This window comes from Haliaeetus albicilla, chromosome 21 (assembly GCF_947461875.1).
Source record: "Haliaeetus albicilla chromosome 21, bHalAlb1.1, whole genome shotgun sequence".
Taxonomy (NCBI): domain Eukaryota; kingdom Metazoa; phylum Chordata; class Aves; order Accipitriformes; family Accipitridae; genus Haliaeetus; species Haliaeetus albicilla.
The window spans coordinates 24,337,492-24,364,409 of record NC_091503.1 but is presented as its reverse complement, the minus strand read 5'-3'; the positions used below and the strand labels follow the sequence as shown (position 1 = coordinate 24,364,409).

At 36.7% G+C, this 26,918-nt stretch overlaps 1 protein-coding gene across 2 annotated transcripts in view; it reads right to left on the bottom strand.

Moving 5' to 3' along the window:
- Nucleotides 1-26,918, bottom strand: part of ATP9B (ATPase phospholipid transporting 9B (putative)) — a 169,333-nt gene that overhangs the window by 93,019 nt on the left and 49,396 nt on the right. For both annotated transcript variants that reach the window (XM_069809226.1, XM_069809227.1), the window contains exons 7-8: nucleotides 23,815-23,866; nucleotides 4,501-4,595 (exon numbers count right to left, since the gene is read on the bottom strand). In XM_069809226.1, coding sequence (XP_069665327.1) covers nucleotides 4,501-4,595; nucleotides 23,815-23,866 — 147 coding nt within the window. The remainder of the gene's footprint in view (nucleotides 1-4,500; nucleotides 4,596-23,814; nucleotides 23,867-26,918) is intronic.

Genomic DNA, 26,918 nt, shown 5'->3' with positions numbered 1-26,918 from the left:
TGCGAACCGCTGCTTTGTCATGAACACGTATAAAGTTCACCTCGGAAACCCAACCCGGTTTTGTAGCCACGCGTACAAATACGAGCCTCCGATCCAGTTCAAAGGCAGTACTGAACTGAAACAAAAGCTTCCCGTCTTCGAAATGGACAAGCCTAACGGAACTTTTGAGTTCTCCACAGAATTCTCTGTGGACACAGAACACACCGTGCTCTGCCCCTTTTTGTTACCACGCCTTTCAACTAATCCAAAATTCCCAAACTGGGAATTATCACAGCCCCTCAGCCAGATGGGACTCGCCCTTAACTGGTGGTGAGGGCGGGGCAGGGCGGGGCCTCATCAGCCACCTTCCCACCACTCTGCCAGTGGCCGCCCAGCAGGTGACAACCAGGAAGTACAGCCAGGGTGGGGCAGGGCGGGGCACTCCCCTGGCCAGAGCCGTACCCCAGCACCACGTGTGCTGCGACACGGGCGCATTGGAAGAGTCTTAGTCATCTACACTACCTGGGGAAGTGGCAGCGTTGTCGGGTAGTATTACAGAGAATGGACAGAAACCGGCATTTATCGGGTACAAAAGGCCTGGTAGTTGGGAAGGTTCATTTCCCCAAATTCCTTAAAGCAAAATCATTTTCATTAACGGATTGATTTAAGAAAGCTAAAGCAAAACATTTAGACAGATGTTCCCTGAAGTGCCTTAATTTCACCGCGTCAATTATTTGGGGGGCAAATAATGACGCGCTGCCCACCTCGTGCAGCACATAGCGCCAAGAGAATGGAAGGCAGATCGCCCCACAGCAGCTTCTTTTAGCAGAAGGAAGGATCGCTGCCCAATTCTCCTAACATTTGGTAGAGGAAAGGAAATCACAGTTGATCCCGGACCGCAGCACAAAGCTCAGTCCTTTGCCAGACTGCTTCAAACCCCAGCAAGTTTCTGCAGAAGTAATTTTAAGCCTATCAAAAAGCATATGCCCCTATTACACAGTGTACAGGTTAGCAAGATAATCGCTGTAAAACAGTGGTTTTTCAAGTCAGGAACAGAAACAAAGCACAGGGATGTTTTACAAAGCAACAGACATTTTCAAGTTAATATCTGGAAAGCAACTTGCACGATTTTTCAGTTTTATTAAAAAAAATTTCAGCAACTGATGATACTGTAGAAGTCCAGGGTGAGAAAAAGTCTACTTGAAATGGGTTTCTCAAATGACCCTTACTTTTAACCAAGTTGCTTCAAATTTTTTCACTGCACATACAGGAGAGCTTGAATACTGTTTGCTGAGAAAACCTCAACTACATATTTTAAACATGCCATTTCAGGTAAGTTGGGTATAAAGTTTCAAAGGGTGCCAAATACTATCCCTACATGTTTAAAGTGTGTATCCTATTTTTGCTTTTTTTCCAAAACCATTGTTTTTACTGTAACTTTAAAGAAACAATTCTGCCCACTGCATTTTAATTTAGCTTTACAGAATATGAGTAAGCAGAGGGCCTATATACAGACACAGCTTATGACTCTATTAGGAACTACAAAAATTAGGCTTAGAATAAAATAATTCCGTAAGACTATTTTTCGTTAGTATGAAATTCACGGCTTGCTTAGAGCTTCATACTAATCTTCTGAAGTTGTCCATCCACAGAGTTTCTTTAGGTGGCTGATACTCTTGCATATTATTGCCATCCCAATAAAGGTAAAAGTGTCTTTGCAGAAATTAAAGAAATACCAATGTGCTTTCCACAGGAATGGAAACAGCCTTCTGGGATGCGTGCTGAGCATTATCTTCTGTGAAGGATGTGGGGATCCCCTAAAAAGCATTTACATTTGGGTGCATTAGGCTACCATTTCCCCAAAATAATTCACAGCCAGATGGGTTTTAAGGGTGAAGCAGAGATATGACATGACCGCTGTAAACAGTCTAAGACCAGCTGGGAAGCAGCCATTTAAAATGATCTCATTAAAGAACCACCAAGTGTCAACGGTTTCACCAAACCACACAGTATGGAAATTGGGAGATAGTTTAGTTTAGCCAGCAGGAAGTATTATACCCAGTGTCAGTTACTTCGGGATGGCATGTCAGCTTAATGCAGACAAAGTCTTGGCTAGCACGGTTAACTGCGTGATGTGAGAAAGGGCAGAGGCACGTCAACTGCTTGGTGGCTTCCATCTGCTGCTGGTAGCCAGGGAAGGCTTGTTAAGTGTACATAGCTCCTCTGCACCTGAAGAGGCAACTCAGGTTGTCACCTACAGCTCAAGAAGAGGGAGAATATAAAAATCTTGCAAGAAGCACAGATCAGTTGGAGGTAGGTTAATAGCAGTAAGTGGAAACAACTAAGGAAGAAATGGTTACTATACTGTACAGTTGATTCCTGTATACTGTTTCCAAGATGCATGAATAATTTCTTGGTGATGCCTTGCCTTTCCCTCCCCTACATGCCCAAAACAACCACCACCTGAAGCAAACCTCCACTTCTGCAGAAGCTGAGGCTGCATGTCCTACCATTCAAATGCAGACTCCCCAACTTCAACCATTTCTGATTTATTTTTCCACTGTAAACAACTACAATGCAAATATTTACTTCTTTCAAATCAAATGCACAGGTTTAACAATACTTTTATACTATCTCCATAAATGCTTAATTTGTCAAGTCTATTGATAACTGGGGGGTTTTGGGTTTTTTTGGGGGGGGGGGGTTTGTTTGGGTTTTTTTTTGTTTTTTTTTTTTAAACAAAGAACACAATATAAAAGTTACAGTACAATAATTCCCTGCTTTACCAGGTCACTTTCTTCCTAGCAAGGAGGGAAAACTTCAGACATGGATTTAGGCTTTTCAAAAAAAAAAAAAAAAAAAGAAAAACCCCCCCAAAAAAAGAAAAGATAATGTTAAAACTTTTTTCTTTTCTTTGCCAAAGGCGAGTGTAGAGAAACCTTTGCACTGTAATTTAGTCCAGATTTCATCAGCCTTAGAGCACCAAAGCTCAGAACACCAAAATGTCCAAGTTCAGAGCACCAAAATTATAAACACTAAACTGAACTCAGAGAGGCAGTGCTCTGCATGAAGAGTTGTATTCGCCGAGTGCAGTCAGTGATGCTTCCAAAACAAAAAAGAAATAAAAAATAATAGCTAAGTTGAACACAGTTGTAACTATCTGAAAAGCACTATTTAATTAAAAAAAAAATTGAAGAAAGATAAAAAATTGACTGGATTTGAGTCAAATGCATGCATCGGTCTCAAATGTGGACATGATTTTTTTAGTGAGAAAATAAGATAGGCCAATGATTAAATGGTAAAACCCTATAGGAGAGGGATTATTACAAATACTAAGTTCAGCTACAGGTTACAGAATACTTGTTAAAGTCTGTTCTTGCACCAGAACTCCCATCTTGGAGGCCGACGTGGCATCTCTGTCTGGCATGACCAACCTTCAGTTCCATCCCTTGTTCCCAATCTTCTAAATTCAAACCTAGCTATTTTTTCCTCCTCCTTGTCACATGTGCAGCCAGTAGCCAGAGCACTATGAAAACAGAAAAAAAATCTCTCCCTTTTTCTAATTTCAGTGTGGCAGCAACTCCATAATTCTGGAAGAATAACTGCAGAAGTCCTGCTAAGATCTGGCAGATAATCTAACACTTCTTCTACTAACATGGTATATAAACAGTCCTCTTAAGGTATGTTTGCCTTTAATAAAACTCCTAAAGGATTTAGTGTCAAAACACCAGAAATTCTGTACAGGTAAATTTCCACAAGCTTGTAACTTGAGTATGTTTTCAGAGGAAGTCTCTTAATACCACGCCAACTCTCCTGTAAAACAGCAAGCTTCCCCAGTACAAAGGACAGAATTCAGCTTCTCATTAAGAGACATTTATACAATTCTACATACATTTTTGTAGATATGTGTCTATTTTGAATGTATACCTATAGACACACGCATACATGTGTCCTTTTTTAATGATTTTAATACTTACCCATAACATGACACATATACACACTTAAAAAATACACACATTCAGGCAACGCTTAGAGAGCGCTCCTTGCAAGAACTTGTACACTGCACGTAGTCAGACCAGAAAGCATCTTGACAACAAAAAAACACTTTACCTTCCAAGAGCAGGCTGCTGTTTCCCAAGCTGACAAGTTAGTGATTAAAGCAACGGTTCCTGAGGCAAGAATGACTTGCACTTACAGTATAACACTTGGTTGAAAACACTACAACTGTGATATGCTTCTGTGAAGTGTGGATCTCGGTGGGGACCACAATGAGAACCACTAAGTTGAAAGATAAAAGTCCAATTCTGTCTCAGTTTCTTTTCAATGTAAAACCAAGAATATTTGAATAACTAACTTCTCATTCAGCATTCAGTGGAATATCTGTCTCCTATTTATTGCAAAAACTAAGACTGTGGTAACAGAAATTTTCCAATACTTACCATAATTGTAACAATCTTTTAGATAAGAGATATATATGCATACATGGAAGATATCTTAAAATCAAACAGATAAAATGCTTACCCCCAAAGCTGGCAATCTTTGTGTGCAACTGACAGCAACCTTCAGTTTCCAGTCTGTTTCTCCATCGAGCTGGTCAGTTCGAATGAAACACGAACCTTGAAGTTATAAAGACACATCAAACTATTTTTCTGATCTCAAAAATTCAGTCTGGGTTAAAAGAAATTTAGAAGAGTGAAAATAAAACAGTTTACAACCATTTTTAAATAAATATGCCACATATAAAAGGATTCATATTTTGGAATGTCTGTGTGCTTTCTTCCAGGAATGCTCCAGGTATCACATAATAGCACAATTTTTTGATAAAATTAACAATACGCTTGTTTATGAACAGGGGGTGGGGTGGGAATCCTTTTTTACAGGTTTCTTATTTTCTAAACAGGCTTCCAAATGTTATCAGCAAGATATACAACTTCATTGGCTGAAGTTGAAAGAGGTTTAATTTTTTTTTTCTTTTTAGAATTGTGTCACTTGTACAATTCCAACACAATAGAATAATGCACTGATGCCTGTGATTGTTGTCTCTTTGCTGGTATGACATTACAAAATTCTACTGCTTATAGTCTCCTGGCTTCTCTGAAAAAAAAAATTTTTTAAATAAATCCTTAGCATAGATACCATTCAAGACAACATGGGTCCCAATGTATTATGCTTAGAAGAAGTAATTTTGAATCTTCTGCAATTGTCAAGGATCCAAGCCTAAAGAAACCTGTCAACACATGCGCAGTACTTAAGATACAAGGGAAGCTCAAGATACAGACTGATACATACTGAAGAGAATCACTGTGCTTTACAGACAGAAAACTAGTTTTCAAGAAACAGGAAACTTAGACCAGTGCAGAAGTTGAGTCAAAAATAACTAGTTTGATGGTTAACATCAAGTCTGGACTATTACATAGGTTACTAACGTAAGATTCAAAAAAGACTGCACACGAACATTGCCAATCTATTAAAAACATACAATTAGGTACAATTTCCATCAAGTTTGAAGCCTATAAAAAAGGTGGAAAAGTTTTAGCAGTACTCATCACAATTACTACACTAAAGAAACCTTAAATATTTCTGAAGTAATAATTAAAACTTCCATTATGGTACAGCCTAACAACAGTATACACTCTTGTTACTGTGTGCTGTGGGTGTGAAAATAAAAGATTTTTCTCGTTATTTGTAAATTTTAAACAATGTGTATAGACATACATACGTATACACTCATACTTCCTTCTATATTTCAACCAATCCAATACAAACTAACAAAGTAGTTTCATCACTAGCAGTGATACGGTAGCAATTAAACTGAAGGAAACACTGGCAAAGGAGTTTATCCAGCTTTGTCTTCTTACACAGACGTCCTAGAAGCTTTGACTCTAATAGGCAATACATCAAGAAAGGGTACCTACCAGTGAACACAAAATTAAGAGAGATTCTTTTATAGGACATGTGGACCCTGATGTAAGTAAAATCTAACAGAAGCCAATGTTTTATTCATCAAGGCCTGTAAATTAAGCAGTTCAATGAGCTAATGGCCTGAAAGGACATGCTTGAGAGAGAAGCCACCTGAAATTATATCTGATTAGAAGGTAGCATTTTTGCACAACGGTCTTGAAAGCAGCTTACAAGCCTTCATGTAACAGCTGTATTTATATTAAGTGCACAGTAAGTAAACAAGTCTTTAAATGTTAATATAAACAGCTCTCGGAACACATTATCACAACTAAATTTCACCCAAAGCTCAGAGCTGCAAGCTGCAAAGCCGTATCTGAAGTTCTTGAAAAGCTCATTTTAAAATCTTGACAGGATTCTGTATGGATTTTATTCTAAAAATAAAATATTACAAAGCACTTTTTGACGAGTCCAGTGACATACACTGCATTATAATTAAGGGTGAGGTACCTAGGAACACCTAGAAATACCACGGTTTCACCGCACTTTCTATCCATGGCATAGATGAGCCTACTTTCCATCACACTTTTCCTGTACAAGACATTTTGTGGTTCTCTTTACCCCTCCTGTCAATGGTTGCTCTCTTCCATCAATTTCATTTAGAATTATACTATAGATCAATGCAGTTCAAGACCAGTGTGGCTCCTGTGAATGGTTGACTGCACATATATTCATTTAATAGAGCTCACACTATGACATGTATTGGCCAGCTGCATTTCCTCTCCACTTCAGCAGTTAATTTCATCAATAACTTATCTCATAGCCTGTTTCACGTTTATCCAGAAAAGGGGACTGCTTTCTGCCAAGTCAGCTTTCAATAGTGATCACAACAGCAAAACTGAAACAATACAATCCTCTTCTCTACCTCAAATACTGCAGCAGATTTGACTCAAGTAATTTTAATTATACTATGAGATACTGATTTTAAACCTGGCTTAACTAAGCTATAATCATGGAAGATTAAACATGTAATTAGAAACAATGTATAAAAACGACTCTTCACCCCTACCAAGCCCTTGGACTTGTAAAACACTAAATATTCCCCACTGTGTATTGCACAGAAGTCACACGTACTTTACCTTTGGAAGGTATTTGTGTCAGCAGTACATAAAACTTCTAAAAATCAAAGTTTGCTGAAAAAACAGCTATTGTAACTGCTCCATTTTGAAATGCTTGGAAGCATTGCCTCCTCTCCCCCCAGTCACAAAATTATAAAAAAAAAAAAGCCACATCCCCACCCCCCAAATGTAGAAAAACATTGTGTTGTGTACTTTAACAGAATGCGTTAGGTCAGTGTTAAAAACCTCTTACATTTCTAACCTGAATATGACTTGCCAGGAAAAAAACCATCTACACAAACATCAGGAATCACTATTCCCTCTGAATTCATTGATAACTCTTGAACCTGACAATTATTTCACAGCATACAAAGTATCAAAATTTTTTTTAAGTTCTGTGTTGTTTAAAGGAAAAGTCATGAAGTATTTTAAATATTTACCAAAGCACAGCTGTTTACAAAAAAAAAAAAAAGAAATTCCACACTGCACATAAATTTTCATAAGGCTACATATAAAGGAGAAAGAATAAAATTAAACTTCTTACTTTACACAGTGAGGGCACTCAGATACTCATTTCCCATAACAATACACAGTCATTCAATATTAGTAGACAAAGTTGAACACTGTGAACATGTCTGACTTATTTCTGTCTTTATAGTGAAAATTTTGGAATGATCTGAATTAGAATTTAAGGGCTGATTTAAGGAAATTACACTGGCTTTAAAGACTTTAATCATTTATTGAAAGTGGTGCAAACTTCACATGAGCATATTTAAACTAATTTACAAGTATGTAATATTCATTTAGCCTAATCAGCTGAAGACAGGCATAAATGAATTTAGAGCATATCCATGCAATGTCCTGCCCAAGTGCAACTAAACTGATTTTTAAAACCATTTTAGTTGAAATCTATTGAACTTGTATGCTTAGGGAAGTTGTAGGACTACAATTCCATTTTTTGTGTTTTAGCAAAAGCTCAACTATGAAGCCTGTCCAGAATTTGCCCTAAGTTGGCTTTTCTGAGGAAAAGTAGCACCTCCAATACAAAGGACGAAAACAATTTTAAGAACATGAAGTAACTATGTAACATTAAAATATAAGGATACATTGCTAAATATGCTTGTTTATGGTTATTTGAGATACTATGGATAAAAATCCCATCTTTTTTTAAGTGTTATTTTGTATGTTAATAGACTATTGAACAAAAATAACATTTATTTCAGTAGCTTTTATGGTGTTTCGAAATAGAGATACAAAAGCTCATTCTATGAAGGCACCAATTTAGGGCCATGATATGCTCGGCCTAAATTTGTCAAACAAAGGTACTGTGCTCAATTTCAGCGTAAGCAGGAAGAATCCTACTTACTCAGTGTGTGCTGGGATTAAGGCCTTATTGAGAACACACATGCAGGACATGTACATGTCTGATGCTTCTGGGAATGGTTTACACTTACATGGGCATCAGTGACCTCTTTTATGGGCCCACCTGCCTCTAGAAATCCTGAAGAAAAAGGCCTTGAACAAAAATTTTCAAACTAAATACAGGTTTTGCTTGGAAAATGCTGGTCATATTTTAGCCTTAAACTAAAAAAAAAAAAACCCAAACCAACAAAACAAACAAACCCCCCAAAATAACAACAAAAACCAAACACGACCCCCGCCCCCAAAAAACGAGGAGGGGGGGAGATAAAACACCCCTCCCAACCAGCAAGAAAAGCAGCTTAATGAAGTAAAACCCAATTATATCATAAGCTTTCTCTTAATTAATACTATGCATCATCATCAGATAGCCATATCTTTTATTTTTTATACTACCAAACTTGCTATTCATATTTTACGCATTAATTTCTTTATGTGTAGATATCTTTAATTTCCTGAAATTGTAGTAATGTAATGTACATAAACTTGTGCTACCACCAAGCACTTACATTTTATATACACGCTTTTGAGTATTAATTACAGTTTTTAATACAGGCTTCTGAAAACAAGTTATTACTTGGGATGTTACATGTTTTCTTAAATGTATTCTAGCTTATAGGGTTTTTAGAATAAGTCACTTGGAAGAGAAAAATTGTTGTGTATAAACTGAATTATTTATTCCTATTTTATTTCATTTGGAAATGATGTTTTTGATAAGCAGAAAGATGGATTATTTCTCCTTAAAAAAATTAGCTTACTATTCAGCCTGTTCACCAAGTAGTTTCTAAAGAAAGCGTAGTTAACACAAGAAAGCCACAATAGCAGTATTGACATACTAAGAGCAATCTACTTTGCAGAAGAAAAATAATTTAAATTATTCTATATAAAATTGCATCACCTGATTTTCATGGAAGGCTATAATGAAGAAACAAACAAAATCATTTAGATGATCTGAATTATATCGAGATTTAATATTTGCAATAACTGTGGAAAGAAAACCTCAACTACCCTAGAGAAGGTGGTTTAGTTTGCTGCAGAAACAAAACTGTGTGTCATTCCTAGCATCTCCTGTATATCACCCACATTCCTGTGTATTACTTACGTTGTTCTTTCAGAGACATTTTAGGCAAAGGCTCTTTAGTAGGAGACTGCAAGAGAACTTTTCTTAGTAGCCTAACAGTGTTCTAAAATAATCAGACAGAAGGAGAACATCCTACCAGTTATAAAAGTATGGCCTTGTGTTCTTTGTTAGGCAATAATACTCTTGAATAATCCAAGACTGGATAATTGAATCCAAATACCTCAAGATATACGCATCAACTACATGGAAATCCCCTGTAAATCACATTCTGAAAATGCCAAGGAAAAATTTAGGTAGTGGCACCATGAAAAGACAGAGCTTCCTCCCTGCTTCCTTCTTAATCACAAAGTCTACTGGTTTTGCTTTCACAAACAGAAGGTGGCAAATTATGCTAGTATTTAAAACACTTGCTTTCCAGGACTGGCCACGTTTCTTGACTAATAGCAACATGAGAAATTAAGATGGTTTTCTTGCCATAAGAAACTAATCTTTCCCACTTGGCCTCTATCCAGAACTTAATTTTCATTTCCCCATTCCCAGTTCCCAGCCTGGAACAAGGATCTGAGAAAGAAGCTGTAAGTCATCAGATGAGAAGAAAGAGAGAGGATTCTGAATTCAGAGGGGAAAAAAAACAAACCAACAAACAAAAAACCAAAAAAAACCCAAACAAACCAAACTTAAGGAATAACTTACTCTGACTAGCATTTAAAAAATGACAAAGTGAATGACATGTCACTATAAAAAATACTTCCACTTTTCCGTCCTTTATTTTTTCTGCTCTTGCTTTGAGCAATCACTTACAACAGGTCTTGTCTTCAACTACACCTATTTAATCAGCATTTTACAAGTGAAATTATTTTGAAAAAGATTTCCATTTTTAGATTTCACAAGTACATTCAAATCCCTTCCACAGGGCCTTAACAGTCAACCCACACACAGTATTTGTTACAAATGTCAATATACACAGTAAAGAATGGTATATAGCCAGCCAATCAACACAGAAGTTCTGAAAACCGTATTTAACTTTCTCTTGGAGAACATTAAAGTTAACAGATTTCTGCTCTCAGATTTTTTGCCAAGTATCAGCAAGCTTAAAAAAAGAGACTTGCCAGTAAGCACTAAAGAGAACTTATAGGTATAATTCAAATATGCCATAGCACACATTTTAATGTTACACTGTGGTGAAGATGCATCAGAGAGAAGCAACTATAATTTAGTTGTATATAGCAGATATGCAGGAATATGCATATTTTACAAGCATATTAAAGATCAAGCGCCCCAGTCTTGGAAAGGTATTGTTTTGTCTGCATAACTGCAGAGTTGAATTCCACACTCCATTACAGATATATCATTGAAAAACAACCGTAGAGCGTGTGCACTTAAATTAGTCTTAAAAAAAATCGTAAAATTAAATTACATTTACTTTCTATAATATGTAACTGATAAGAATTCATGTCAGTTATTCTTAAACAGAAATAATGCTAAACCACCACTACACGTCTGGGTTCTTCTCAGTCAAATCTAAATAAATAAAATTATGTCTGCCTTCTCTCTCAAGAGCTATATCCAATGAATTTTTTACAAATGAGAACAACAGCTACAACTAATGCCTTTCAAGCCTCAGCAAAACTGAATTATTAAATCTGTCTGCCTATATCCCATTACAGCCTACTTATGAATACTTGATTTTATTTTGTATAATTGACAACAGTTGTCAGGAAAGGAAGGTTTTAACGGCAATCAAATTAAGATCAACTGGTATAAGTGTCACAGTGAAGAGCCTGCATCAAGTGTTGATGAATTAATTGATGGGTCACTGTGAAACAGGGCACGTGGAACTGTGGTGTCAAACAGCTATATATTGTCTAGTAATATTACCAGCCTTCCTGCCTGAAGTCAAAAGCATTGAAAGACATGGGTTAGTAGAATAAAACCAACAAAAGAAAAATGGACTTTGACTTCACATACCTAACACCAGATCATTTACGAACAACTTAATGTTTAAATCATTTATATTACTTAAGTGACTATGTGCATGAAAATTTTAAACTGATGACAAGATGAATAGCAGCACCAAGATGACATGTTGGAGTACAGTTTCATTTACCACTATAACAAGAAGCTTTCAATTATGATGGCTTCTAAAGAGTTTTTTTGCTCAAGACACCTGAAACATCCCAAACATTTAAGCTACAATGCCATCACGTAGGATGCAATTGAAAAATACAGTGGCATTTATATAAGGCTGATTAAATTAGTTTTAAAGCATTAATTTCTCTTAAGAGCATGAACGAACTGTGTGTACTTGAGATATTTGATCTGAATTAAGAAACCGATGAAGCAATTGATTAATTGGAATTTAAGCCATCAGTCACTGGATCCATCAACAGATTCATTTACATTCTAAACAATCAGCTGATGGTCTTATAGGATACTGTGTATTAATACACGGTCAATATGATACCCCCAAACTCATCACAGCTCCCTTATTGACAAGCACACAGATGCTTTTAATCCAAGCTTGATCACACTGCATCTTTTTTGAATTGCTATATTGATTCAGTACGCTTTAGGAATTTTTATCTCTATTTTTTATTAAAAACATTATGAAATTCTCATATATAGCAAACAAAGTTCCAAGTAAAACAAAAACAAACACGTGCATTCATATTCACATTCTCCAATTTTAACTTACTGATTTATATTATTTTGAGACATACAGAAGGATACTCAAAAGCATTAATTTATCTTTTCCATTTAATAGGATTTGATGCACCACTTTACTCCATTATTCTTCTGATATATACTAGTAATCTCTTTTTGGAGAAATCCAGTGATACGGAAAAAGGATAATGTGAATTATTTATGTCTTTAGTTTTAATGACTAAATCAAAAAGTCTGCCATACAGAATGCTTAGAACACTGAAAAAGTTCTCGCTTTTCAGATCAAAAAAAGGTAAAGGAGGCCAGAATACCACTTTATAATGGTATGAAAATCAGTACTGTACTTGGCAGATGTCAACTTTACCATTACATTTTATACAATCAACAGAACATTTTTCACTGATGTTACTCTGTGCATTTGCTTAGTCTGCTATTCTAGTTGTTTTTAACATTTAGAACTGGAATAACCTACGGTGATCTGTCCCACGAATGATCCAAACACATCACCTGATTAAAATCCAAGAATCTTGAGAGTATTTTCAGCCTTGCTCATTCATTTGTAAGCCAATTTCGCTCACATCATCAACATATTAGCCATATTTACTACATATGTTAGTATTAGAAGCATGTTTCTCAACAGGCAGTAGATGGTACACCTTCCTTCAAATGAATCAAAGATGAACATATTTTCCAGAAGTAATTGTAACACAGTAGGAGAAAAATCCCATCTAGTATAACCTACTACAGCAAGCTAATTTCACTGAGATTACAGACTACTTTGATACAAAATAGGCTGCACATCTGGATAGGTAAAAGGGATGAAACTGGACCTTTTGCAACCAGAAAGGTTAGAATCATAGAATGGTTTGGGTTGAAAGGGACCTTAAAGATCATCCAGTTCCAAGCCCCTGCCATGAGCAGGGACACCTTCCACTAGACCAGGTTGCTCCAAGCCCCATCCAACCTGGCCTTGAACACCGCCAGGGATGGGGCATCCACAGCCTCTCTGGGCAACCTGCTCCAGCGCCTCACTGCCCTCACAGGGAAGAACTTCTTCCTTCCATCTAAGCTAAATCTACCCTCTTTCAGTTTGAAGTCATTACCCCTTGTCCTATCACTACATGCCCTTGTAAAAAGTCCTTCTCCGGCTTTCTTGTCGGCCCCCTTCAGGTACTGGAAGGCTGCTATAACGTTACAGTCTTTTAACGCAATAGTGGCTCCACTTCAAACCATTTTAAGGCCCTACTAAACCAGGATAATTGTCTAACATGGGTACTATTCCATAAGTGCTATTCTATAAACACCATCCATTTTGATATCTTACCATTATTTGAATCATTATTCTGGTCTAAGTACTGAGTTCAGATGGCATTTTCCATTCATCTGACCTTAACACACAGTGCTCATTTGGCCCTCACAGGAAAACATTCTGGTTTATAATTGGAAAGTTGGTTCTTAATTAAAATGTATTATGAGAATTATTCTAAGTGCAAGTACTGCATGTTTGCTTAAAGATTCAACAGGATTCTTCTTACAATGTACAGTCAGATATGCAATACTTATATTATACAGGACAATCATTAAATTGCTGCCTATCATAACAGAAATGGAATCAGGACTTTTTAACTAACTTTCCTTCTTTTTGGGCTTAAATTTCAGTAGAAATATCAAAATCAGTTCAACCAATTTTCTGATCCTCATGCAAAGCACACATTAACATCGATGCCACAAGTAAAGGTTCAAAACATTCAAAGTATTTTAAGAATATTGACTGAACAGGCTCCATGATTTGAGAGCTCTGACAGCACAGCAGAATTCACTCTCCCCATTAACCTCCCTCATGCACTTACATACTTCTAAAGACCAATAATACAAAAAAATACATATGCATATATACCTCAAAGAAGCATGCTTGTAGCTGACTTAAGGAGCATCTTCTCTCTTGATGAAAGCAGAGCTCATAAGCAAACAGAGAACGCTGAGAAAAGCACATGGCCAAATAAACCAGAATCCACTGAAAGCACGCTTAGTCTCAAAGATTTTAGCAGCAGCCACAGTAATCAACTTGAAGGACATACCATTAACTAAATTAGGACAAGCAGGAATCAAAGCCTTTGTATCTCATAAAGCTTAAACACAGAAAAGTACAAGTCAAAGGAGTTGACAAAGCCATCTGATTACAATAGGCATGTGAAAAAAAAAGAGGATAAATCTTTGGTTAAAAATTTAGCAGGGAAAAGTACATTCTCCTTTACCAGACAGGAGCCTGGGAAGAAACAACAAACCTAGCTGCAAAGATTTATCACTGGACTTCATTACAGCAAAAGACCAGAGGTTTTCTATTTTTTTTTCCAATTTCTTTTTACTTGACAGACAGAGGAAGGCTGTGTAAAGCTACATGGACACCTGCAATCAGAACTGTAACTGAAGAAATTAAATATTTGAGCTAAATTTCATTTACCTTTCACATGTACCAAGAGCAATGACAGCATGGCAAGATGGGCCATAACACTTTTATGGAGAACCCAGTGCCGCCTTCAACTGCGTACTCCTTACCAGGCAGGTTGCTCCGCGTTAGGTTTTCTACCACTGGAAAGAGAGCTGCTAGACTAAGGTAGTTCAAGTCTACACAAGCTTCCATTCCTACTCCAGCCAGCCATACACCTCAAGGCCCATATGAAAGTCAGAATCAGACTAACATGTGCAAGCCATCCTTTCCTTATGAGTACAACATTAAGATTGATTTGAGGATCATTTCTAAATTTTTAGTGAGACAACTTTAAAACTACTGCAAGATCACTCCTCATTAGACTGAATAATCAGAACTTTATAGGCCGTGCAGAAATTCCTTTTCATAATAAAGATGAGAACCACCAAGAGAGGTTTTCCAATCATTTCAAAGAATTACGAAGTTATTGTTAAAAAGTTGCCTAGTAAAGCCTTCAGGTAAGAAAAGAAAAAAAACCCCACAATTAAAAAATATGTAACAGAAGAAAAAAGGTGACAGTATCTTTAAAAAACCATAACGCATGGCATCAATCTCATGAACAGATATTTTACAGGAAACATATTCTAAACTGCTTCTACGTGAGGAATTCTTGAACCTCACTTCTGCAAAAGTAATTTATCTTTTATTTTCAAAGCTTTTGACAACATATCCACAGTTATAAATATACATATAGTTTGTTTGCCTGATTTGCCCTGCCTCCGAGATCCACTTTGATGATTCTCACTTTCAGCTTTTCTAAGCTGTTGCCCCAAATTGGGGGAATTGTTTGGGATTTCAAGATATTCAGACTGCTACTCCAGCCAAGCCACCAAATGCCCTGAAATTCTGGGGAAATGCATTATCACTGGAGAGTGGGAACAGGCAAATTTTTGTCTTAACACAATACACAGCCTCCTTACAGATCAACTTTTCCAACTCTTACTAGTTTTTTGTTTGTTTTTTTAATACTAAAAATAAATAGTAAAATATTTCTTTGTTACTGCTTATTTGCTGCAAATCTAATGAAACATGCATTGTGCTAGTCACCCAAGTATGCACAGAAAATAAAAGAAAATAATTAGGGAATAAAATATTTGATCATGTCTTCTAATAACATTTTACTGTGTAATTTTACATCAATAATATAGAGAGAGTAATACTACAAGGATCTTAATGCCTGATGAGACCTCCTCCTTCCACCACATAACACTCATACTATCTGACTATATCTTAAATAAGTAGCTGATCACATAGAACCAGTATTACTTAGTAGCTTGAAGTAGATACCAAAACATTTCAAGCCTGAGTTAAATCAAATGTTAAAAAAGGAATAGGAACTGAAGTATAGAAACAGATTAAAGTAGTTTGGACAGATTGTTGGCAGCTACTCATGCCCTGAAGATAAACTTTTATCTGGCCGTATGTGCAAAACTTAACTCTAGTCATTTATCATTCTCTATAGCAATAGATTTTCAAAGCATTTTAGTTCCCAGACAGGTAGGTTTTATAACACTTGTTTTCTAAACATAATAGAAAATTCCAGAATGTGTGACAAATGCAACTCATTCAGCCTTATTATTCTGCAGTAGTTGGTTTTATAAAGAGATAAAAAGTGACATCAGTTGCACAACTGAATTCCAGACTGACATTTTTTCCTCTGGTTTGATTTTCAAATATCTGAAGTTCCAGAACAGGCTGGGGCCCAGACAATTAAGTTGTTTGTAGAACACTTGCTCCTAACTGTCCAGAATAAATAGATACTACTTGCATCACCTTTATTATATTTTTACTTGCAGTGAGTTTAGGGTTTCATATTAAGTCACAAATGTTCTACTAATACTTGCATTTTCAGATCTACAAAACTAGACCTTTCAAACAAGTAAAACATACTTGCCAGCACAATACTCTCTTTCTGTGGAGAAATGCTTCAGAATTCATTGTTTTCAAAATAACTCTTTTCTTTAATTAGTGGACTTTTTTGGAGAAGGTAGACTCTGGAGTAAGCGTTTACTAGTTTACTCAGAGCTCCTTCAAACAGCAAATCAAGCTATATGAATGATGACTTAGCCTGCACTTGCATTACATAGTTTATGCCAGTAAAATGGTAAAATTTAAAATAAAAAAAAAGTCACATCTGAGACAGTTATATTGCTACAGAAATGAACTGCTACAAAGCCTCAAAAGAAAAAATATTTTCCTGTTTTATTCCCACATTTTTCTCATATTGTTGTTAACATAATTACAAGCGAAGAATCCTGAAAACATTTAACTACAAATTTTAATACAAATGAGATTGCTCTTTTTGTTACAATTCTGAAAAATATAAACATGTTTGCGACTAGTAATTTATGCCTGAGTAAATATACCATTTTTAAGGATTTTTGTAAGTGAAATTCAAGAAACTGATCTATGGAATGGGGAATGTCCAGAGGGACGTCGACAGGCTGGAGGAACAGGTTGACGAGAACCTCAAAGTTCAACAAGAAATGGTGCAAAGTCCTGCACCAGGCGAGGAACAACCCACCCCACCAGTATATGCTGGGGGCCACCCAGCTGGAAAGGAGCTTGGTAGAAAAGGACCTGGGGATCCTGGCAGACACCAGGTTGAACATGAGCCAGCAACGTGCCCTTGCAGCAGAGAAGGCTGCTGGGATCCTGGGCTGCGTTAGGCAACCTATTGCCAGCACGTTGAGGGAGATGATCCTTCCCCTCTGCTCAGCACTGCTGAGGTCACACCTGGAGTCCTGTGTCCAGTTCTGGGCTCCCCAATACAAGAGAGATATGGGCATACTGGAGAAGGTCCAACAGAGGGCCATGAAGGTGATGGACTGGAGCATCTCACATATGAGGAGCTGGGACTGCTCAGCCTGGAGAAGACAAGGCTCAGGGAGGATCCTATCGGTGTCTATAAATACCTGGAGGGAGGGTGCAAAGAGGATGGAGCCAGACTCTTTTCAGAGGTGCCAGTGACAGGACCAGAGGCAACGGGCACAAACTGGAACACAAGAGGTTCCCTCTGAACATGAGGAGACAAGAATTATTATTTTTTAACTGTGAGGATTACTGAGCACTGGCACGGCTTGCCCAGAGAGGCTGTGGAATTTCCCTCCTTGGAGATATTTGAAAGCCATCTGGACGTGATCTTGGGCAACCAGCTCTACGCAGCCCTGCTTGAGCAGCAGTGTTGGACCAGATGATATCTGGAGATCCCTTCTAACCACAACTACTCTGTGATTCTGAGATACCTATGTGACTACTTTAGATGGTAAGACCAAAACAATGTAATGCAGGCCTGAAAAATACCAGATGTAACAACTGTGCAACTAGCATTACCTTACAAGGAATTAAAGGTTTTTCACAATCAAAGGATTGTGAGGATTTGTAAATTATCTCCCATTTCCCTGTTGCTTCCACTGCACAGCTGTACTGGTAGACATACAGTATTTTGCAATGTCCACACCAGTAAATTTCTGTATACTGGATTTAAAGACATACAATAATAAAATTATTTTACGATGATGATTTGTGCATGACAACATGCTTGAGAGCAGTGGAACTGATCAGCCAGTGGGAGTTGCTCTCTCTAGAGTATCACCTATAACAATAAAAAAAAAAAAATCTTTTGCCAATTTGGTAGCTGCTGAGAAATCTCCAGCAGCTGATGTATTAAAATGCATTTGTGCACTTCATTTTACTAGACTTCTACCTCTACAGTTTTTGCAAGCTTTTACAAGTTTGTTAGAAGAGGAATATCTTAATGCAGTACTCTGCCTCTTGAGAAAACTACTTTTTTCCAGAAGCAGTGGCTGTTACTCTACATAGAATCAAGTGTCTGCCAAAAACTCTAACTCCGTGCAAAAGACAGATGTACAAGGTTCAAATATCATGGTCAGGAAAGTTGAAGTAGACCAGTAAAAGCACTTTCACTTTACCCTTTACAAGTTCAGTTTCTACCAGAAAAGGCTGAAGAGAAAATTGAGCTCTACTTTTCATACCATCACAAAGCATTATCTGTGAGAAGCGGGACCTCAGGAACAAAAAGAAGGGTTTAACTAAGATTAAACAGTTCTCCTCCTCCTAAAAAGCTACTAACAAAATGCAGTACCATAACACTGTTGTGATTAGTCTGTCATAAGTCTAAATAGTTAGCAGTAGTACAGAATACAAACAATTCTTCATAGTCCTAGCACTTATGGAGCATGTCATAAGCCCAAAAGGTAGTTATCCCTTGGCTCTTCCAGCTGCAGAGGCTTTAGCAAATAGCCGGTTCAGCCCTACTTCCATATAAAATACTATACTGCTATGCCATCTTTCTCCCAGTAACTTTCAACTTGTGGAAATTTTCAATCTACAATTTCAATCAAGTATGGCAGACCAAAGATCTCAAGGATATGAAGTTCCTTGAATTTTTGTAAAAAATGAAAGGATGAAAGAGCCACATGAACAAGAGAAAAGGCAAGCTGTTAGCTCCAGCAGTCATCTGTTTTAGGACCTAGCAAAAATTGATAGCAAAAATCACACATGCTTAGCTCAGAACCAGCCACTACATATGCCAGCTTTTGCCCCATGAATAATAAGAATCTGAGGTTACTGAAGGTGGGTAAATGAAAAGTTTGAAGGAAAAAAAATAATTAAGCTTCATTCTTTTTTGACACTGTAGCCACGCTATCAAATTTGTGTTCCTCTCAGAATTTCACATTTGAAAGCTAACAGAGCACAAATATTCCAGAGATACCAACTCTTATAAAGACATGCACCAGATTTTCATGAAGGACCAGTTCCAGTTCATGTCAGAACACCTTTGTGTGTTAGCATAGGAATACCTGACCCGGATCAGAAGCTGGTCACTGAACCAAGGCACAACACCCCAAGTCCCAACACAAGGCACAACACCCCAGGTGGAGGACAAGGATTTTAGCTCAGAGAAGGAAAGAGTTTATCTTTGAAATTCGTCTTCTGTCTTTTACAAACATAGTATCTTTGATAATACTCCCATAATGCTGAAGTCATTAACACCTGCATCAGTTGACAGTTCCTGTGGACAGTTATAAAGTTATACAATGATGTCTGGAATACCCTGTCTAGCTTTTGATCTATGATTGAGATGGCATATAGACAAATAAAATGTAGAGAACATGCAAAACAATTTAAAAAAGAACCCGAAAACTATGTTAAAGTGCACTTAGGATCTAGTTTAATTTCAATAAGGGAGCTTTCTGTTGGTGTAATGCAGACCTTGCCTACATTTGTGTAACAGCTTTCCACTAAGGTAGTCAGTTGTTTTTGGCACGATGCCTGCTTATGCACCAAATGAAAATAACCTTTAAACCATCTTCCGGAGCCAGCTCAGCATGAACATTTCCTTTAATCTGGTGGAAGGCTGATAAATGGGACAAATCTTCCAAATTCCTTGTCATCTCTGCCATATGTAATGAGCAAAAATAAGATTCAGCCTTTACCTTCCCCCCCTCCCTTTTAAAATATATGTAAAACCAACATATTATTCCAGAGTTTTTTGCTCTTAATTTTGTCTTTTTTTTTTTTTTTTTTTTTTAACTATTTTGGAAGCCAGTGAAGTTCTTGTGGAAATCCCTGTTACATGGGGAGCCTGACAGCAGCGAAGAATTCACATCTGAGGAAGTGATTTCCACCTGGTCCATGCCCCCGGGAAGTAATCCTAACTCTAAACTCAAACAGCCATCTAGCTGCCTCCATTCATGAAAGAGGGGAATACCAATGTTATGGCCTGTCAAACATGAAAATAAAACAAAGACCCACCTACCTTAGTCTTTAGACTAACTATTCTCAAAGTCTGATTAAAAACCCATAGGAATCTTAATAGATACATGTACACAATTAACATCAAGTCATTATATCAGATTATATGAAGATATCATTCTAGCTAAAAGACAATGCATCTGATAAAGTAAAATATATTAAAAAAAATCTAATAAGAATTCAGTTTTATCAAAGTAAGCTTGATTCCCTGAAATTCAGCTTCTGCTACGTAGAGTTAAAAGTATCCTAAAAAACTCAACATTCCTAAAAGTGCATTGGGGGGGGGAGGAGGCAAGCGAGTGGGAAGTGGAAGGGGAAGAAAACCAATCACACACCACTGTCTCATTTCTTCCATGGTACCACACTTACATGAAAAAAAGCCAGAAAAGTTTTAGGCTGAACTTTGTAAACTACCCATTTATAACTCAAACTGCTTCTTTTTTGACTGAAGATATAGGATATTGCAATGCTGCAGACTACATTAATATGTAGTGTAAATACTGAAGTTGGAAAATAGTACTTTGCCCCAAAAGAAGCTTACAGGATGGGCTGGATTTTAAGATTAGTTCAAACTCTTCACTTTACTCTTTATAGATTTATAGTAACAAGTTATAGTTAAACTGTTTTATTGCACAGAAGATAAAATAAAATTACATATAGAACATAAAACCATGCAAAAACTAATGTGTTTTACAAAGTACTTAGTGTCAACTATAAATTAAACCATAAATCAGTCAAAACTGCAACATCTAGGAAGAAACAATTACAGATGTAAGTGTTCACTCTTTAGTCAAAAAACAATTACTGCCATATGCTTGAAGTTCAGGGGATTTTTTTTGTGGGGTTTTTTTTTGTTTGTTTTTAAAGAAGTGCAACACCAATATAACTAGTTAACCTGTTGCATGCTTATAGAAAGTGCATTTTCAATGTTTAAAATCACATTCCACGTGTAGCAGAAGTGTATCTAAAGTAATTTGTATCAGAATTCTGGGAAGATTTCACTCAGTTTACTCTTTATTCACTTTACATTATAATTAACATTTTTATAGTAGGTACACAACTCTTTCAAAGTGCTCACAAGCATTTTCTTAATATCAATTATGGAAAGTCTATTGTTACAACATAATAAACTTTTTTAAAAAGTAGCTTTATTTTCTAGATAGCAAATTAATGGAGCTTCTTACAGGAAAATTTTAATTATGACATTCTACGAAAGCTGACTGAAATAGACTTAAAGACTGAACACTGAAGTAGAATTGATGAATTTTACTTTCAAAAAATGTTTTTCTTCACACATTTCTGACATAGGGATTCACCCTGTTCTACTCCCCCCTTCTATATCTTGACAAAGAGATAGTTTAACTTATATTAACTGTGGTCCTTCAAGATTTACTATTCATATACTTCCCAATCAAGACACAGGTATCCTGTGCAGATGCATTTCTGGCCTGTATTGTTAATTGACAACCATACCTGTGCCCCATCCTTCAACTAACAGTACTACAGGAAAGGGAAAGTACACAGTGTCTCATAACCTCACGAACAGAATCCAGGAATTTAAGAATTAACAGGGAGGAAAACACACTATTGTGCAGATATGCAAAATAAGTTAAGAACTTGTTTTGTTGCAAGCTAGGCAACTGTCTCATCTTGTTCTTGTTCATTTATTCCAGCAGTGACAATGCATCTCATGTAAACTGCTGCAAGGATCCTAATTAAGGACAGCAAGCTAGCTCTCACCAGACAAACAGTTCTTGATGCTCCTATAACAGCAAACACTGCACAGTATTACATACCGAGTTCCCTGTGCATTTCTACTGTGCACACATCACTTAAAGAAATTACAAGTGATACATACCCCTGCTGGAGTGGATGGTGATTGCTTCCAAATGCCTAGATATGTAACACCGAATCCGACATAGCTAGTAAAGGCTGGGAAAATCTTGAATCAACACACATTGACCTACCATTTAAACTAGGCCACTTGCATGCAACGTGTAAAGTAATTCTACAGGTGCAGAAGTCCTCCTACTTTCTACTTTTCTAGGAGCTGTGATTTCAGCTGAAACAGTTTTTGGGTTAGTAGGAAAATATGACATTGCAAGTAGCCCCCAAAAGAAACATTGTCAATCCTTTTATAATTGTGCTGGATCCAAGAGATTTGAGTTGTCAGAAGCATTATGCATTTTAATAAAATGTGCTACTGTGGGAGGGAATAAAAAGAAAAACCCATGTAATCTGAACCAGAGGGTGGTTAACCAAGGTGGAGATTATATACAGACTATTAGGAAACTTTGTCAGTCCAGACCAGTTACAGATGATCTAGTGTATCTAATCAGCATTGGAAAGTCATTAGCAAGACACAGTAACTATATAGTAATTTCTTCTTCTTTTAGCAAATATATAGCTCTAATAGTGCTCTGTAGGCTATCAGAAATATTTTTGTCTTCTCTTGCAAACATTTTCTGCAAATTTCACCTTTTATCTGAAATATATGATAGAACTCCAGTACGACAGTGAAATACCAAGTGCCACTAATACAGGGTTTATCAATATCACAGCTATTAGCTTTGTGGAATTTAGTTGTGCCTGACAAATATCAGACAGTTCTTCAGGATCTGAAGAGAAATGGGAATATAAAGGAGGGAAACTCATTTGAGTTATATGGGGAGCATCCAATAGCAATTTCTAAACTTTAATCAAACCAGCTATAATTTATAAGTTTCCTATAGAGGAGATATTTGTTTCTCAAAGATTAAGAGTACTCCCCTATCACCATGGGAAGAGAAACAGAGCTAACAAGAAGTACTTTTCTTTCTCTCTCTCAAGAAGATTGTTGGGTTTGTTTTGACTGACCAAAAAGGCAGTATTATTTCCAAGTAAAAAAATTCAATTATTTGAGGTTTTTAGATTACTCTAATAGATTTTTAAAGAAATTATTTCAGTAACATATTTGTAGGTTCAAATTTCAGTTCTTTTCAATTTAATAACTGAAATACAGTTGGATGACATTTAAATGTGTGTTGCAAGATAACCATTAGTCATAAATAATTTCAAATACTGTCAAGTCATATTACACAAGTACAGTCTTAAATGTAAAGTAGTCTTAATGTTTGCTTTACCTAAACATTTGTTACAACAATTCATAAAAATCAACTACTCAGAGGAACATATCTACAAAGGTCTTATGTTCACAGTAAGATTTCTCCTGTTTTACAGTCCCAGCATACCGTATTTCTCACACATGGACCCTCTCCCAGTAATCTGACGAAGGTAGCTCTCCTACCATCAATCTATTTGACCACTTCAAATTGGCTACAATGCACAATCTAAAATTTTACTGCAACCACAAACTTATCACGTAACCAATCTGAATTATCAAAACATACCAGTTTTTTCCGATGTTCTGAGAAACACCATGTCAGATGGGATTCGTTGATTCTGAGGAGAGAGGGAAATAAGGTATATTTTTAAGTAGGAAAAAAAAAAAGTGAATTCCAGTCAAATGTCCAGTAAGAACTATCACCAAAAGGTCACACTTGGATTGAAACTCAATTAAAATAGGATTTCTCACAGTACTTTACATTTAGCATTTGCAATTCAGAAATCAATATTTTCGAAAAATTATACAATACGCAAACAACAGCTAATCCTTTCAGATGCTCTTTATAAGTGAATCATAAATACCTGAAGAACTACAAGAGATTTACATTTTCTTAACTGACAACAATAGTTCAAGAATATAAATATCTAACTGAAATATCTTTAAAAATAATTTCACTGAGCAAAACTCTGACACTCGGTTAGCATATATAATAGAAAAAAAACCAGTGAAATTTAAAATATCTGTCTTGGCACTCAAGTTGCAAACATTACGTATACCGAGTACTCTCCTCTCTCCCAACATAGACAAACATACACAGAGGAAACAAGTCAGGGAACAGCATTTCCTGTTTCACATACCTATAAACCTCTCCTTTACATAGACAAAAATGAATAGAATTCCTTCCTCAGTATCTAAGGCATAGAGCCATATGCAGAGTCAGATGCACCTGCACACCTGTTCTGCCATTTCCCTTTCAAGCACAGAACTATCTGTATCAAATCACATTTTCCATTTTTTCTTGGCCACAGAAAGGCCAATCCAAGCTTACGCAGATTAAACAAACTGTACAATACCACCCTCTCATACACACGCTATCTGCTACACGACTACCCAAATCCTTAGCTCTCCCACCGCTTGTTCACAAGGCATCTATCTACCAGCACCAGTTACACATTGCCAGCAAAGGGTTTAAGAGTGAAAAACTGGGGCAAGTAAAAATAACCAACACGTCAAAACCTGAAAGAGATACAGGACTGGAAAGGAAAAAAGCGACAGACTAAACTGACAGGGACCAGAGTGAACAGTGGACAGAGCAATGAGAAAAGATACTGTACTGAATTGCAGTTTCTTCTGTCCCAATTTAGGTCCAGTATGCCACATGCTGTACTGTTTGCTACTGAAGCTAAACACAAAGATTCATCTGCATTCAATTTACAGACTATCTTTAACCAATTAAGAAATCTCAGTGGATTATTAGCAATGGCTTTACTAGTTTCATACTAAAAAATATTTAATATTCATTTCAGATTACTTGTTAAGAGGATAAAACGCACAAATATTTTTCACAAAGTACCTCCATTTGAGAATAAATTTCAGGTTTTCCTGTTATAATTGGTTGATATTGCCTTGAAAGCCACTGCATACCTAAGGCTCATCTTTTAAGAGCTCAACTGTCTGAATGGAAAAGAAAATAAATGTAGCTGACAAAGCCCACCACATGGCATACACGAAACTCAGATTTCAGCCTTAAAAACCTGACTGAATTTACTCAACATAAAAAGTTAAGCAGCATGTTCAGTATATGAGCATTTCAAAACTACACAATTATTCCCCATTTCACACTTCAATTATAATCAAACTGCAAAATTAATACAGCAATAATAATTCAACTGTGGCTCTATTTTGTGCATAAACTACCAGCTATTGAAAACTGGTTAGTTGTTTTATACAGAAGAAACAGCAATAAAGATGGGGTCAAGCTAACCTGGAAACTTCAATTCAAGACACTGAGCAATGGAACATCTCACATACTGAACACAGCATATAGAATCCTGCCTGTAAACTTCATAAGGGTAATCCTAGTCACAATACTTTGATTCACTGTATCAAAGTGGAAGATATGAATTCTATGGGGCATTACAAAGATGTAACTATCAAAGAAAAATGTAACGGGTTCAAAATTATCTTTACATGAAATTCAAGTGCATACAGCACGTAGCAGCTCTGAAAGTATTTATCCCAACAGGAATCTAGGCAATAGCCCAGACCACAGCATCATCAAACACTCTCAAAAACCTCCTAGAAGAATCAACACAGAGGGGTATTTTTGTTCATTTGAGTCAAGGCAGTCCTCCATCCCAACATTTAAGGACACAACACTGCTATGAACAGAAAGAAACCCAGCATTCTCAGACTGGTTTGATTTGAAACCAGACACGTAGTTTCCCATTTTTAACCCGCCTCCACCTTTTACTTCTTTGAAGGCAGCACTTCCCCTTCATCACTGCGCGTCCAAAGAAATATCTTAGAAGTACATACACTCATAGTGCCCTCCAATAATACAGCTCAAAATACATCCGTCAATAATTAAGCACTGCTCTGTATGACACTTAGTGTGTGGGATCTTCAAAATACTATGCCTGACTATCCATAAAAATCAGTTCAGAGTGAAAAAAATTCATGTTGTCTCACTCAATGGAGAATGTGTATTTACACTAGACAACACCACTGAAGAAGCTGATGCTTTTTCCCATATATAATGCTATACTCTAACATTTGTCTTAGTTCTTGAGAAGCCACGCTCATATAGCAATATTATTTGACCACAAAACATCCTGGATACCGTAGGCAAAGTTTTCCATTACTCCAGAGAAACCTTCCCGAGATCAGCGTGCAGCCACAACAGTGCCATTTGGAATAGTGTGATCTGAGTAGATCTGTCAGAGTCAACTGCCAGATTCTGTGTTATATGGGCTCAGCTTTCAAAATAAGGTGATGTAAACTCTCTAAATCTCTGGGAGGAAGGTACCTCTTGCCACTCCCTGTAACATACTCTCAAGCACACCAATTCAGAAGTGGGACTGGAAGCAACTGCAACTGTATTCTCTATTGATGGAAAGTTCAGTATAGAGGGGTCATGAAGGGCTACAGAGATGGTAATATCTCAAGCAAACAAGATGCTTGGAAAACAAGCAAGTTTGGAAACACTAGAAAATAGATGCATGTTCTGGCTTACCTGAAAATCCTATGCTGTTAGCAAAAAACCCACCTCTTACCTCAAAATTATACATTGTCATGCATGGATACTTCCTGATTTGCAGCAATTCCCATTTATTTGTAAAAGCACAAAGTTAAAAATTCATGTGCTTGTCTGTACGTCAACAGTAT